This window comes from Silurus aristotelis (genome assembly GCF_946808225.1).
Source record: "Silurus aristotelis genome assembly, chromosome: 28".
In the NCBI taxonomy this organism is placed as follows: domain Eukaryota; kingdom Metazoa; phylum Chordata; class Actinopteri; order Siluriformes; family Siluridae; genus Silurus; species Silurus aristotelis.
In genome coordinates this window covers 15516857-15532878 of record NC_139601.1, presented here as the reverse complement: position 1 = coordinate 15532878, position 16022 = coordinate 15516857, and the positions used below count along the sequence as shown (strand labels likewise).

General features: G+C 36.2%; 1 protein-coding gene across 1 annotated transcript in view; it reads left to right on the top strand.

Moving 5' to 3' along the window:
- Positions 1-132: 132 nt before the first annotated feature.
- Positions 133-16022, top strand: part of rnf123 (ring finger protein 123) — a 166419-nt gene continuing 150529 nt past the window's right edge. The window contains exons 1-15 of the mRNA XM_083534394.1: positions 133-252; positions 3673-3781; positions 4829-4916; positions 8199-8278; positions 8797-8891; positions 9017-9071; positions 9189-9274; positions 9659-9745; positions 9935-10002; positions 11111-11236; positions 11485-11599; positions 14168-14272; positions 14361-14486; positions 14637-14729; positions 15776-15849. Of these exons, the coding sequence (XP_083390520.1) occupies positions 3700-3781; positions 4829-4916; positions 8199-8278; positions 8797-8891; positions 9017-9071; positions 9189-9274; positions 9659-9745; positions 9935-10002; positions 11111-11236; positions 11485-11599; positions 14168-14272; positions 14361-14486; positions 14637-14729; positions 15776-15849 (1280 nt within the window). The 5' untranslated portion in view covers positions 133-252; positions 3673-3699. The remainder of the gene's footprint in view (positions 253-3672; positions 3782-4828; positions 4917-8198; positions 8279-8796; positions 8892-9016; positions 9072-9188; positions 9275-9658; positions 9746-9934; positions 10003-11110; positions 11237-11484; positions 11600-14167; positions 14273-14360; positions 14487-14636; positions 14730-15775; positions 15850-16022) is intronic.

The window sequence follows — 16022 nt, the reverse complement described above, 5'->3', positions numbered from 1 at the left end:
AAAAAAAATATCGTGAAAAGAATTCTTTTTAGAAGCTTTTAAAGGTAATATATTAATTAGAAAGCGTGTGGTTCTGGATGGAGTTTCTCAAGGATGAGGCGAAGTGGCACCGCGTTTTGGAAATTCTGCATTTTCTAACGCGGCACAAGAATGGCCCGGACGGCGCTCCGTAGTTTGGACTCGTTTTTCTCCAGCATTGAAAGAGACTCTTGGCAGGATTGAAAGCGGGGGTTTTTTTTACAGAAAGAACAGGTAACTCAGCATTTCATTGTGCCTCAAAACAACCATGTGGAATCATTCAGAACGGGAAACGAGGTGTTATTTCAGCGCCGCTCGCTGTTTCTGCTTTATTATTGAGGTGTAAGTGGGCAGAGCTCTGCGGCTGTCACTGTCAACATTCTTTCAGCCCCTGAAACTGATCCTTTATTCGCTCGCATTCGAATAAAGCGCTTTATTTGTCCGATTTGCTGCAGGAACGGTTGTTGATTGAACCTCGTGGTGCTGTGCGGGATTATTGCATGAATTTTTGTTCCTTGAGCTATTCTGTAAGACTTTTCTTTTCCCAGGCGTTTTCGAGAAACCCCGCCTTCTGCGCTCTGATTGGCTACTGAATGTTGCTTATGGGCGTTCTGAAGCGCGTACAACACTTCCAGCCAATCAGGACGCAGAAGGCGGAGTTTTCGCGAGCCAATCATTGCGCAAGTGTCGGAATGCGGGTAGGACAAAAAGAACTGTGAGTGTTGCGTGATATTGATTTGGCAGCCAAACACAAACAACATAAACATGTTTTTGTGTTTGGTTTCACTGACAGTGCTTTAAAATCCAATGGAGGCGAAGTGCAAGCTCTTAAAAAAAAAATAAAATACATGCTGGATTAAATTAAATGCTATTTGAGAGAAATATTTTGGTTATATCATTGTTATTAATGCGTTATAGTTATTTACTGGCATAATGAAAACTCTTTTTATTAAAATTTTTATGCTGGCTGATGTGTTCCAGATGTTTCGTGCTTTCAAGTGTGTGTGTGTTGTGTCGTGGTTTTGTATTGAAGGAATAGTTTGAATAAAAAACAGCACAAAGAAACCGTTAACGTTACAGTGCCTGTCAAAAGTTTGGAAACACCTGGTCTTTAATGGTTTTTAACCAACATGGCAACCATTCCTTACTTCATCACCATGCAATTCCGTCTGGACTGTAGATCTTTGGCATGAACTTTACCATACAACGAGACGATAATCCGAAGCGTACGTCCAAGCTCTATACACGTTATTTAGAGAGCAAACAGACGTCTGGAGTGCTATCTATCAGAGAATGGCCTGCCCAGTCACCTAAATCCTATTGAACTGTTCTGGGATGAACTGGATCTCCAGGTCAGAAAGAAATATCCAATGGCAAATTATTTCAGCTGAATGTTTGGAGAAAAGAACTTGCCAAGAGTTTGTAAAGCTGTTATTCATGCTGTGAGAGGATTTTTCATAATGAAAATAAATTTGAACATGTTTAAAAACATTTAATGATGATTTGTTTGGTCAAAAAAAATACTCATACTACTAAATAAGAGTGTTTCCAAACATTCAACAGTCACAGGTGTAATATCAAGGTGAATATTTGGTGAACATTACCGGCTAAACTTTTAATCTACGTTCAGCTCTGTCCCACAGCCTCTGAATGTACTTTTAATGTTAAAAAGAGGTTATAATGTGTAATGTATACTGCGAGGTTCTGACACTCTGACAGCTGTTTTAATCCAGCAGGAGACATGTCTATACGTATCAGGGCAAATATTACGAGCTTGATGATTGAGAGTCTGAAACAGCATGGATTGAATGACGCTTGAATTTGGGCAGTCGTAGTGCTTAGAAAGTATTTGCGAAATATTTCTAACAAATCTGTTAAAATCTGGTGAAATATTATCACTTCTAATGTTTCACTTATAATCTGCTATGATATATGATACCAATCTGAACTCAAACTCTCACTCATACACATTTCAACTCACACACATCTATGTCTTCAGCACCACGTATTCTATATTATTATTATATTATTATACAATTTGTGTTTATTTACAAGTAAACTCCTGTATATAGTTCTCTCTTTCGCACGTTGTACTGTATAACACATTATATGGTAGGGTTACTGGTGGCACTATTTTGTGTTTTGGTTATTTGTCCTACACTGTATTGTGTTGCCTTTTGCGCTGGGTTGCACATGATGCACTTTATGTGGCGAGGACAACTTACTTTAGTCCTTAGCTTTGTGTTCTGTTATGTAGCACTACGTGTGTGATGTAGCTCTATGTTGTGTGATGTAGCTCTATGTTGTGTGATGTAGCTCTATGTTCTGTTATGTAGCTCTATGTTCTGTTATGTAGCTCTATGTTGTGTGATGTTGCTCTATATTCTGTTATGTAGTTAGATGTTGTGTGATGTAGCTCTATGTTCTGTTATGTAGCTCTATGTTGTGTGATGTAGCTCTATGTTCTGTTATGTTGCTCTATGTTGTGTGATGTAGCTCTATGTTGTGTGATGTTGCTCTATATTCTGTTATGAAGCTCTATGTTCTGTTTTGTAGCTTAATGTTGTTTGATGTAGCTCTGTGTTCTGTTATATAGCTCTATGTTCTGTGATGTAGCTCTATGTTATGTGATGTAGCTCTATGTTGTGTGATGTAGTGCTATGTTGTGTGATGTTGCTCTATAATTCTGTTATGTAGTTAGATGTTGTGTAATGTAGCTCTATGTTCTGTTATGTAGCTCTATGTTCTGTTATGTAGCTCTATGTTGTGTGATGTAGCTCTATGTTGTGTGATGTTGCTCTATAATCTGTTATGTAGTTAGATGTTATGTGATTTAGCTCTATGTTCTGTTATGTAGCTCTATGTTCTGTTATGTAGCTCTATGTTCTGTTATGTAGCTCTATGTTGTGTGATGTAGCTTTATGTTGTGTGATGTAGCTCTATGTTGTGTGATGTTGCTCTATATTCTGTTATGTAGTTCTATGTTGTGTGATGTAGCTCTGTGTTCTGTTAAATAGCTCTATGTTGTGTGGTGTAGCTCTATGTTGTGTGGTGTAGCTCTATGTTATGTGATGTAGCTCTATGTTGTGTGATGTAGCTCTATGTTCTGTGATGTAGCTCAATGTTCTGTTATGAAGCTCTATGTTCTGTTTGTAGCTTTATGTTGTGTGATGTAGCTCTATGTTCTGTAATGTAGCTCTATGTTGTGTGATGTAGCTCTATGTTATGTGATGTAGCTCTATGTTATGTGATGTAGCTCTACGTTGTGTTATGTAGCTCTGTGTTGTGATGTAGCTCAATTTTTTGTGATGTAGCTCTATATTCTGTTTTGTAGCTCTATGTTGTGTGATGTAGCTCTATGTTCTGTTATGTAGCTCTATGTTGTGTGATGTAGCTCTATATTCTGTTATGTAGTTCGATGTTGTGTGATGTAGCTCTATGTTCTGTTATGTAGCTCTATGTTGTGTGATGTAGCTCTATGTTATGTGATGTAGCTCTATGTTATGTGATGTAGCTCACTGTTTTTCACTGCATCAGTTATATATGGTTGAAATGAGAATAAAAGCTTCTTGACTTGACTTGAAACCTATGATGTAGATGGTGATCTAGTGTTTTTGCTCTGCTTAATGTCGATTTTTCTGATGTGTCTATCAGCACTGAAGTCCATTTTATCGCGGCAGTATGAGTTCGAAGGGGGGCGGTACAGCCCTGACCCGACGGAATTATCGCCTGGCATCAGATATGGACAAACCCAAAGTCGCAGGTAAGAACCTTACTTTTTTTTAGTAGTGAAAAAAATCTTGACAACTAGTAAGATTAGGACCACAACATTAATAATGTTCCCTATTTGGCCAAAGGTTTTGGGGACAACTGACTGCAATTAGTCCCCATTTACTATTATAATAATCTCCCCTTTTCCGGGAAGATGCTTCACTGGATTTTGGAGTGTGCTTGTGGAGATTTTGCTCATTCAGCTACAAGGGTATTGGTAAAGTCTGATGATGAGGTCTGGGGTGCAGTCAGCATTCCAATTCATCCCAAAGGTGTTTAATAGGGTTCACATCAGAACTCTATAACAGGCCACGCAAGACCTTCCACTTGGGTCTCTTAGTTCACATGAAGGGAAAAATGTAATGCTAGTGCATCCAAAGACGTCCTATAAAATTGTGAGCCTCCAACTTTGGGGTAATAGTTTGGGGATGAACCACATATGGAAAAATGTTAAACAGAGTTAAAATTGGTATTATTATTATTATTATTATTATTATTATTATTATTATTATTATTATTATTATTAATAATACTAATAAATAATACTAATAAATTATTATAAAATATTAAGAATACATTATTATAAAAAATATAAATAATAAATTAATAATGTAATAAATAATAAATTAATAAATATTAAATTATTATTATTATTATAATTTTGTGAAAAAGTTACATGACGTTGTTAAGTTTTGTAAAAATGCTTACAATTATGAGGAACATAATGCAAGCATACAGCACCTAAAGTATCTTTATAGTAATTCTCCCAAAATCTTTTCTTAACATATATATATATATATATATATATATATATAAAATGTGCTCACATTACTGCTTAGGCATTATAGGTTCTAATACCTAATACCACATTTTTTCTTTCCCATAAGACATTTGTTATAATTAACCATACAAATATATGCATACATTCGTAATTGCTTCATTTGCATAAATAAATGTAAATGTTTGGCATCAGTTCTGACCTCCTCTAACCATTTCGTTTCAATATAATGATTTTTAATTGAACTTTTTTTTTCTCCAGGTATTGTGAATGAGAAGTTGTTGAGTGATTACCTGCACCGTGTGTTTCCCGCCTCCAGTAAACAGGGTCCGGCATCAGCAACCTACAGGTTAGAAAACACATTTTGATGTTGTAATATCGACTATATATTAACATTTCCATGGCGGGTGATCTGAAATGTTTACAGAGCACATGTTGTTCCTTAAACACCTTAAGAACTTTTTAATAAATAGAATAAAAATAAAAGAATTGTCTTCATCGATTTGTATGTTGTAGCGCACAAAACTGTGGCGTTTATAAAAAACACTGTTAGTTGTACTTATAGTGTATGAGCGCTTCTAAATTTGTGTATATTTGCATTTGTGGGTCTCATTAATTAAGCTAAATACTAATAAAATCCATTCTTAAAGCATTAAGAGCATGCTCTGTTATTTTATAACAATCTCGTTTGTCTGGAAACTTGAATTTTCTGTGAGCTTCTATGATATTAGTGAGGTCCTCATGTTGTTTTTTCACAGATTACATGCTCAGTTTAAATTATATATGGACGAAATTTTGTGGACACATAACTAGGGGCGTCACTCAGACTAATCTGAATGATTTTAATGAAACAAATGTTTTTGGCTTGGAAATGTTCAGGAGCTTAGTAGAAAAATATGATACGGGTTTATTTTGTTGTTCAGTTGGGAAGTGGAAGCTCAGTGGTTAACACTCTGGGTTACTGATCAGACAGTCGGGGGTTTCAAGCCCCAGTATCCACAAGCTGACACTCTAGAAGCCCAGCTTCCGAACATTGCTGGTACAGTATATGCAAAGAAAGAATTTCACTGTTCTATAAGGTACATGTGACAAATATAAAGCCCCTTTACCTTAAACTTGTGTGCGTGTGAGACACGTGAGACACGTGAGACACGTGAGACACGTGAGACACGTGAGACACGTGAGACACGTGAGACACGTGAGACATGAAACTAAACCGGTTAAAAAGAATTGAGAAATGTATATAAAGTTATTTTTGAGGTTTCCACAAAGTTTTGTCCATATAGTATAAGTATCAACAGTAAAAGTAGTGATCTGTGAGAACTAAAATTTCATAACTGATGCAGTTCAGTGCTCCTGGTTCTTCTCCATATCACATCTTTTATAGTTTTATAGGTTCTCATTTAACGCTGGCTATATATTCATAAGGGCATGTTTTTCTGCAGTGTAGAGGAGTTAAAAAATTAATATGTTACACATTAAAATGTAGTAAAGTAAAAGTCCACAGACTTAAAGAAAAACCTCATTAAGTATGAAATAAAAAATGCTTTGTTACTCGCCACCATTGTTAATATGGATTTTGAATTTTGCAAGCATGTTGAGAAATACCAACGCTACCAGACTGTTTGGAAATCAGAGAGAATAGTTAATTTTGGAAATCAGAAGTGAGGCCTGTTAGCAACAGCATACGTACGCCTCTGTCATAGAGCCACTTCGAGTGAGTTAATCATTCCTCGCTATTTATTTTCGAATTCTATTTCATAGAATATAGGATCCTCAGCCCTCAGATCCTCAGAGACATGACAAATGCTGATCGAATGTAATTTGGCGCTGGGGTCTTGTTCCGGGTCCAGCGCGGGGCTCGGGTTACCGTTGCGGCTCTATAGATAGAGCGTGACGGGAACTTGAAGAAAGGCGAGTGTCAGAAATAGACCTGACTTAGCTGTGTGAAGTTACGGAGCCTTCACAGATCGCTATTTAGCTGCTTTTTGCTTGTGTGCCGCAAACACACTTTCACCTACAAATTGTACATTTGGCTTGTTATAGGGTTGTTAAGCGGCACACCTCTATGAGCGGGCAGCACTAATGGGTACAGCTGGTATATCCTGTTTTTTTCTAGTATAAAATAAAGGTCACATTTTGCATAAGGAGAATGCGAGGTGTGTGAAGGTCTTTCTAGTGTGTGAATTCGATTAGAACACTGTGCTGTGCTGATCTCTTGAATTCGATTGTTTAGAAGATTCAGTACCAGCAGCTCCGAGCATTTCAGCTGTAATATAAATAGATCACAGGGTTCTATTCATGTTCTGGTTCTAAATACTTTTCTACAAGAACTACTCATTTCACACACATCTGTATTATAATAGAATGTAACATTAATAAAATATATTGTTTATATGTTGTGAAGCATTCGGGTGAGAAATAATAATAATATATATGGAAGGAGTCTCCAGTGTAAGTGCTTCAGCTGTTACTTTGAGTGTAACACTCTGAAATTCTAAGGACGGGGGATGTAAAATATCCGTTTTGTTTTGGTTTTATTATGTATCTTGACAAGTATAAGCAAGATTTAAAGCGTATAGGATTTATTTTTTAGTGTATAGCCTCTGTAACATAATTGACAAGCTGGAACTAACTTGCAGGTTTGGACATGTCCCTCCTCTGGACCATGTCCAAACCATCTCAATCTCGCCTCCCTCACCTTGTCTCCAAAACGTCCTACATGCGCTGTCTCTCTAATAAACTCATTTCTAATCCTGTCCATCGTCGTCACTCCCAACGAAAACCTCAACATCTTCAGCTCTGCTACCTCCAGCTCCACCTCCTGTCTTTTACTCAATGCCACTGTCTCTAAACCATACAACATCTCAGGTCTCACCACAGTCCTATAAACTTTCCCTTTCACTCTCACTTTCACTCTTCTATCACAAATCACTAACCAGAGAAACCATAGTGTAATATATACAATTATATTTTATAATATTTTATGAAAATAGAATAAATCTAATTAATGCAATACACTTTTTATTATATTGATTAATCAATTAAATTGGCCCAATTTTATTATTTTTTTTTTTGTAAGAAAAATTTTAATTAAATGGGTTACATTTGTTAGACCCTATTTGGGTAATACAGATATATATGTAAGTGTGTGTGTGTGTGTGTGTGTGTGTGTGTGTGTGTGTGTGTGTGTGTGTGTGTGTTAGTGTGTTTTACATTTAATATAACATTTTCTAAAGATATGATCTACCTAACTGTTCTGCTTACTTCAGCATACTTTAACAAATGTCTTAATTCCTTCCATTCGTCTTTCATTTATTCACTCCCTCGATGTGTGGAATTGTCATTTTTTTCTCCTTTTAAGAGAAATTCTAGAAGCTGGACATAAAACGCTAACGAAGCCTATGGATTGTTTAGAGTTTTTGTGCTTGCGCAAAACAAATTTACAGTGACACTGCACTAACGCTAGATTTTTATCTCCCACACGTAAATATGTCCCGAATAATTTTGTTACAAATACGTGTACCGTTACAACCCTAATATATTGACATTATATGATTATAATAATGTATACACAATGTATAAGTGTATGTAAAAATGATTTTGTTTTGTTTGTTTTTGGTCTTTGCAGAAAACCCTTGACGTTTCAGGACCTTGGCGCTCACCTGGAAAAGCTGCTGTCAGAGGACGAGACCGCTGAGGACATCTCAGGTGTATATATATATATATATATATATATATATATATATATATATATATATATATATATATATATATATATATTCAATTAGTACATTTACATTTATTAATTTTGCAAATGCAATTTATCATAAGATGGCAATAAACAAGAGAAGTGCCTGTTACTGATCATTGTTTAAAGTAGTAAAAGTTGGACAGGAAGGAATAAAGGATAATAAGAGGTAATTAGAAGCTCATGGAAAAGATGAGTTTTCACTTGTTTCTTCAAGATGATGTGTGAGGGATTTGGCTGTCCAGATGGACTTGGGTAGGTCATTCCACCAAGAGTAAAATAAACACGCTGAAAGAAAACATCCATGACTAAGCGCCGCCGCTCATTCACCGACCGTATTAGTAGTGAATACCATGTTACTATGGTACTATGTTAATTTCTCCAATTAAAAAGTGTTTTTTTTTGTTTTTGTTTGTTTGTCTCTTTTGTGACGTTGACATTTTTGCTCGCTGTATATCCGCCATGTTTTTGTCTCTAGATCACTCAGACGGGCGACTCGGACCCTCTACCGTTGTCCTGGACCACACCAGTGGATTCGAGGGCCTCTTATTTGTAGATGACGATCTTTTAGGAGTGAGAATGGTTCCTACTGCTGTGTTCACACTACAGGATTGTACATTAACTCGGTTTATATTCAAACTGAGTGATATACTTGAAAGATGACATCTTTTTAACTATCTAATTTTTCCGAACTCAAGGTGATCGGCCATAGCAATTTCAGTTCTATAAGGGCTACGAGCTGCGTATTTAAAGGTAATTATAACTTTTTACATTCACAGAGAAAAAGCTTAGTTACTGTAGTGAAGTAGGTCTTTAAAACAGCTCTGATGTAATGTTTTGCATGGGTTTATTCATTGTGAATTCTTTCAGGGAAATGGATGTACGAGGTTCTGATTTCGTCTCAAGGTTTAATGCAGATAGGATGGTGCACGCTGAACTGCAGATTTAACCAGGAGGTAAGTGTGTGTGTGTGTGTGTGTGTGTGTGTGTGTGTGTGTGTGTGTGTGTGTGTGTGTGTGTACAGTATGTGTGTTTTTTTGTGTTTGAGTTCACTTCCATTACATTGGCTTTAAGTGTGAAAGCCAATGAGTCCCCTCACTGACCTTGGTATTAAAAAAGAATTGAAGATTGCATTCACTAATTTAAGAAAAAAAAAGCTTGAAGTTCAAGGTTCATGGTTGTTCATTTGTCACGTATGTCAAATTTGTTCATCTACAAAAAAAACCAATAATGAAATACAATATTTCAACAATCTGATAATTTAATCATATAAACATAAATTGAGCTTTTTTTTTTTTATTTCCTGGTTTTTATTTTTGATATATATTTCTTTTGTTTAGGAGGGAGTTGGCGACACTCCGGACTCATACGCATATGACGGTAATCGTGTCCGAAAATGGAACGTGACAACCACTAACTATGGCAAAGTGAGAACACACACTGCTTTATAGAGTTTGCTGATTGGTTAAACATCAATTTTCTATAATCGTTGATGTCCAACTTGAGCTAACTTTTACTTTCCACTTTCTTTTATTTTTATTTTTTATAATTTTTGTTCTGATGTGCTTGTTATCTTTTCTAAATCTCTAATGTTTACATTTTTTTCATTTCACCAGTCATGGGCTGCAGGTGACATCGTCAGCTGCATGATAGACCTTGATGAAGGGACAATTACTTTCTGTCTGTAAGTGGTCTTAGTCTGCATATTTGACTGTCATCACGAATTTCCCCATGTTGCTATCACAAAGTTGGAGGCACACAATTGTATATAATGTCTCTGGATTCGGTAGCATTAAATTACCCCTTCAGTTTAACACAAAACTCAGATCACGACACACCAGGCCTCCTCATTCTACATCAGACTTTACTAATGCCATTGTGGCTGACCAAGCATAAATCTTATCAAGCACTCTTAAAAATCTTGTGGAACATCTTCCCGGGATAGTGGAGGTTATAATAACGCAAATGCGGAATGTGAAATGGATTGATCAAAAAGCACATATGAATCTTGTGGTCGTGTCCACAAACCTTTTGTCTGTATAGTGTATTGGTTTATTTGTAATGAGAAAATAAGAGTGGCTTTTTAATTTAAATTTGTATTTTAATTCATTCAATTATTTTAACTATAACTGTGGATTCCCAATCTCATTCCTTATACTCGATCAACAGTTTTATGTGAGTTCAGAGACAGGAAATATGTTGTGATACACAATATACTGTATAAAAGTTTGCTGGGATAAGAATAATGCATAAAATAATCTTAAATCATATGTTTAGTCTTATTAATAAATAATTTCTTATATATATGAATATATACATATTCAATTTTTTTATTATTTTGTTTTAATATATTTTAATTCAATTCAATTCATTTTTATTTGTATTGCGCTTTTAACAATGAACATTGTCTCAAAGCAGCTTTACACAGATAATGTGGTGATTAAAAGTGAATATGTTCTTTATGAGTAAGTTTGTACCTGATGAGCAAGTGGCAAGGAAAAACTCCCCGAGATGGCATAAGGAAGAAACCTTGAGAGGAACCAGATTTTATAATATAATTGTTTTTTTGTTTTTTTTTATTGTTTTAACATTTATTTTTTTACTTTATCATTTTAAATATTAAGCATGATACAGTCAGTATGTGAATATTCTTAGTAATAAAAAATATAAATTAAAAAAATATATATAAATTTGTCACAGAACTCGTCACAGGATTCTTTTTTATCAATTTCATGAGTGTGTATTGAGGTTTTTATGGCATTTCTTTTCTTTTTTTTTTTTTTTTAACTCAGGAATGGACAGTCTCTCGGGACGGCTTTCAGTAATATCAAAATGGGTCCAGGGATTGCCTACTTTCCCGCTATCAGTCTTTCATTCAAAGAGTCCGTGGCCTTTAACTTCGGCAGCCGCCCACTCAGATATCCTTTTTTTGCTTCTCCATGTTTGCTGTCTGGTTGTTATTATGGTATTATATTACAGGACCTCCATTGCCAAAAGAAGTTCAAATCCTATTAAGCTCTTGAACAAATTGTCTCTGGGTCTGTTTAGATTTTGCCTGACCTCTGAGCTGCTATGAATGAAATGTAAAGGCTTTTATATTTTATATACTTCATAATATAAACCGTGTACCTTCAAGAGGAGGTTCCTTAACCTTCTGCTCCGTCACGTATCCTGTGGAAGGCTATTATCCCCTACAGGACCCTCCAACTGCTGACCTCATCAAAGCCAAGAGGCTGCTGGGATACATAAAGGCCGTGATGTCCACTAGTATAGACACGCAGGTACGACTGATTTAATAATTATGATTCCTTTACATTTTAGATCAAAATTGGTCAATCCCAGTGTCTTTCTCAGGTGAGTTCAAATGTATTTGTATAGCGCTTTTAATGGTGGGTGTGGTCAAAAAGCAGGTTTATGTAATTAAATATAAAAATGAATATATATAAATTCATCAATTTGTCTATATGAGTTTGCTTCTAATGAAGAAGCCATAGGCGAAGGTGGTGAGAAAAAACCAGAATCAACAGGGGCCCATGCTACTGTGGGTGATTTTTTTTTGGAATAGAGCAACCTGATTTTTTCAGCTATGTGTGGTTCTTTCGCAAACTGATAACAAACGTTTGGAAGAACACAGCTGATATTTTTTCCTTCATTTGAACTAGAAGTCCAAAACCTGTTCTCGCATGAAAATGTGCCTGTGCACAAAGCCAGCTCTATGAGGATATCGTTTACATAGGTTGGAGTGGAAGATCTTGAACCTCAGACCTCAGCGCTATTGAACAACTTTGGGATGAATTGGAACGCTGACTGAACTCCAGGCCTCTTATACATCACATACATCAGTACCTGATGGTACCAACACTCTGGTGGCTGAATGAGCACAAGCACACTCGTAAAGCACACTCCAAAATCTAGTGGAAAATCTTCCCAGAAAGACCTCCCGTGGAGGTTTTTTATGAAAGCAAACGTCGACTGAATGTGGGATGGGATGGGATGTTAAAAAAGCATAAAGAAATCTTAAAGTCAGGTATCCACAAACTGTTGTTTATTTTGACAGTTTAAAGCAAGACACCAATTATATACACCAAAGTATATATAGCAAAAAACATGGGAAAGATTGTTCAAGGAAATGGAAAAACATTTATTTGTACATACAACCTATTACTGAATGTCGAATAGGGGGATTTGTTGTGATTCCTTGATTCCACTTCAAAGAGGATCTATAATGTCTTCGGGGCATCTAAGAGGGATAGGAGGCAGTTGCAAAGACATAAAAGAAGGCGGAACTTCAGTTTACAGTTCACTCAGGATTATTCACTGTCCCAAGAAGATACACTGGACCATATTAGACTCTTAGACTTCAAAATCCATTGTAGTGAACAGGACATGAGGTTAAATATAACTCTGTGAAGGCCTCATGTAAATAATTATTGACTCCGGTCCATTGAATTATTAGAAAATAACCCACCTGAAGCAGAGTGGCAGTTACTCCATAGTGGTGTGTTATTTTTATAATAATTTAACAGACTGGAGTCAATTATTCTGTTTATAACCACAGTTACCTCAGCTTATTGTTCAGATGTCTTGTTTCAAGGCATGTGCTACACTCTTATCTGTAGAAACGATTTGTTATGTATCTCATGTCAAGTTTCATTGCTGATTCGAAAACATTTTAGAACTGTAAATGGATGGAGAGAAGGGGAATGAAAGTCAGTAGGAGTAAGACAGAGTACATGTGTGTGAATGAGAGGGAGGGCTGTGGAGGGGTGCGGTTGAAGGCAAAAGAGGTGGAGAAGGTGGAGGAGTTCAGGTGCCTGGGGTCAACAGTGCAAAGTAATGGAGAGGGTGTTAGAGAAGTGAAGAAAAGAGTGCAGGCAGGGTGGAGTGGGTGGAGAAGAGTGAAAGCAGGAGTTATTTGTGATAGAAGAGTATCTGAAAGAGTGAAAGGGAAAGTTTATAGGACTGTGGTGAGACCTGAGATGTTGTACGGTTTAGAGACAGTGGCATTGAGTAAAAAAAAGGAGGTGGAGCTGGAGGTAGCAGAGCCGAAGATGTTGAGGTTTTCGTTGGGAGTGACGACGATGGACAGGATTAGAAATGAGTTTATTAGAGGGACAGCGCATGTAGGACGTTTTGGAGACAAAGTGAGGGAGGTGAGATTGAGATGGTTTGGACATGTGCAGAGGAGGGACATGGGGTATATCAGTAGAAGAATGCTGAGGATAGAGCCACCAGGAGGGAAGTAAAGAGGAAGGCCAAAGAGGAGGTTTATGGATGTGGTGAGGGAAGACATGCAGGTAGTTGGGTTAAAAAAGGCAGATGTAGAGGACAGGGGGGTATGGAGACAGATGATCCGCTCTGGCGACCCCTAATGGGAGAAGCCGAAAGAAGAAGAAGACGACGAAGAAAAGAAGAAGAAGAAGAAGAAATAGAGGCCTGACCCATATGTATGATATGTAGTAAATAAAGACAAAGAGAGAGAAAGAGAGAGAGACAGGGAGAATTACACAAAAAAGCCTGTGAACAAGTATCAATATTTATTTACTCATTTATTCATCCCACAGAAATAAGCGAATCAGAAAAACCTGTTGACAAGTGAAAAATGTTTATTGGTTTTGCAGTTGGGGCACATAATTAATAGAAATGATCTTCCATTGTGTTTGTTAGATCTGAGTTCTGGTATTTCTATCATTATTTCAGTTAGTAACATGAAGACCTGCCTAATGAACTGAAAATCCATACTTTTAGAATGTTAGTCGATGCCAATCAGTTAATCAGAATCATCTATAAAACTCCTCTGTGGTATACCCTTTTATAGTATTCTCATAGTTTACGAATTTGTTTGCAAGGAGGAGAAACTGATCGAGAAGGACATCACATCTTGGCAGCTTCAGGGTGAACCTACCGTTTTGGTCACACTTGCACATATCTTCAATTACTTCGCTCCTCTTATGGTTTGTATGCCCCTCAATACGACCTCTTCTTAAATGGAACAACTTTATTGGTTCAGCCAAAGTAAGTGTATGTGTGTGTATACTGCAGTGTAAAGTGTATCTGGTAGAAGATGTCCTGATGAACTTCCTCCTGGGAATCTTGGAGGGTGGCGGCTCTGTGGATGAACACCCACTAATCCAGCAGCTGCTCGAGTTCTTCTGGCTGCTCATGGAGGTGATAAGCGAATGTGTTGTGTCTGTACAGAGGTCAATGAAAAAAAAAAAAAACTCAGTCTATAGATCCTATTCCAAAAACAACACAAAAAAACCCCAAGCAAATGTAAAATCCCTCATCGTTTTCATTCATGTTTGCGTTTTCTTTTAGGATTTTGAGGTGAACGAGTGCCTGAAGCAGTTGATGATGTCGTTGCTCAGGGCGTACCGCTTCTCACCCATCATCCCTGACCTCGGCTTTCAGGTGAGACACAGAAGTAAACATTTTTCCTATAGCTGATAGAATTAAAGGTGGGAATTGCTAATGGATGCAGTACACTAAAGGAAGCAGATCAATTAGTTCTCTGTGAATACGTTGTAAACGAAAGGGAATTTTTTCTTTTTTTTTTCATTTAACAATGTAGGGTGTGCAATCCTTTTCCCTCAGCTTATGTATTGCAGCAAGTAAAAAGTAATTACTGTTAAAACATTTGTGATTAATGAGATTATTTTACTTTAATTGTGCTTAATTGTTTTGCTTTGCTTTTGACTTTTTTGTTTTTTTGCATCATTCATTTGCTTTTCTTTTGCTTTGGCTGTTCTTTTGTTTAGCTGTTTTCTGATTTGTCTGTGCTTTGGTTTCGCTTGACTGTTTAGTTTTTGTTTCGCCCTGCCTTGTTTTTTTCTTTTCTTTTTTATTATTATTTATCAATTATTATTATAATTTTTTTGTTCTTTGGTATTGTTTGCTTTATTTGCTTGGTTTAAATTAGCTTTGTTTTGTCTTGCTGTGTTTTGGTATGGTTTGCTTTGTTTTGCTAACTTTGCTTTGTTTTGTTTGGCCTTGCACTGTTTTGCCTTGTTTTGTTTTTCTGTGCTTTGGTATTGTTTTCTTTCTTTTGCCTTTTTTTTTTTGTGCTTTTTTTTTTTTAATTTTTTTTGCTAAATGTAAAAAAAAAAAAAAAAAAAAAAAAAAGAAAAACTCTAAATGACTTAAATGTGTTGTCTGTAAATTCTTTATCACTGATACTGGGAGGAGTCAGATTCATCAATTAATATATTGCCAATAGATTTACTAATTGATCCAATAATTTATCAGTAATCCATCAGTCAAAGAATATAGTTACTTCATTAATAATTAGCAGAAATACACTATGATGATGATTATGATAATATATTCATCATGAATTTCAGTAAAATGTAATGTCTAAGGTTTTTTTTTATTAATTTCATCTGAAAATAGTTCACTCCTTTTAATTGTAGTTCGACTGAATAAACTTTATTGTATTTATTTCATGTGATTTCTTCTAGATTCACTATCTACGCTTGACAACCGCCATTTTACGCCATGAAAAGTCTAGAAAGTACCTCCTGAGCAACGTCTTATATCCTCACTGGACCATAAAATGGTGAATTTTGCTGTAATGCTGTAATTTGTAATAGTGAGTTGATAATGCGGTGGTGATTTCCTGTAAGAAATTAAGCACTTGGGAATATCCTGTGATAAGGAAATAAACAAAGATGGGATGGTGTTAAACGGCCTGTTCTCAAGCCGAGT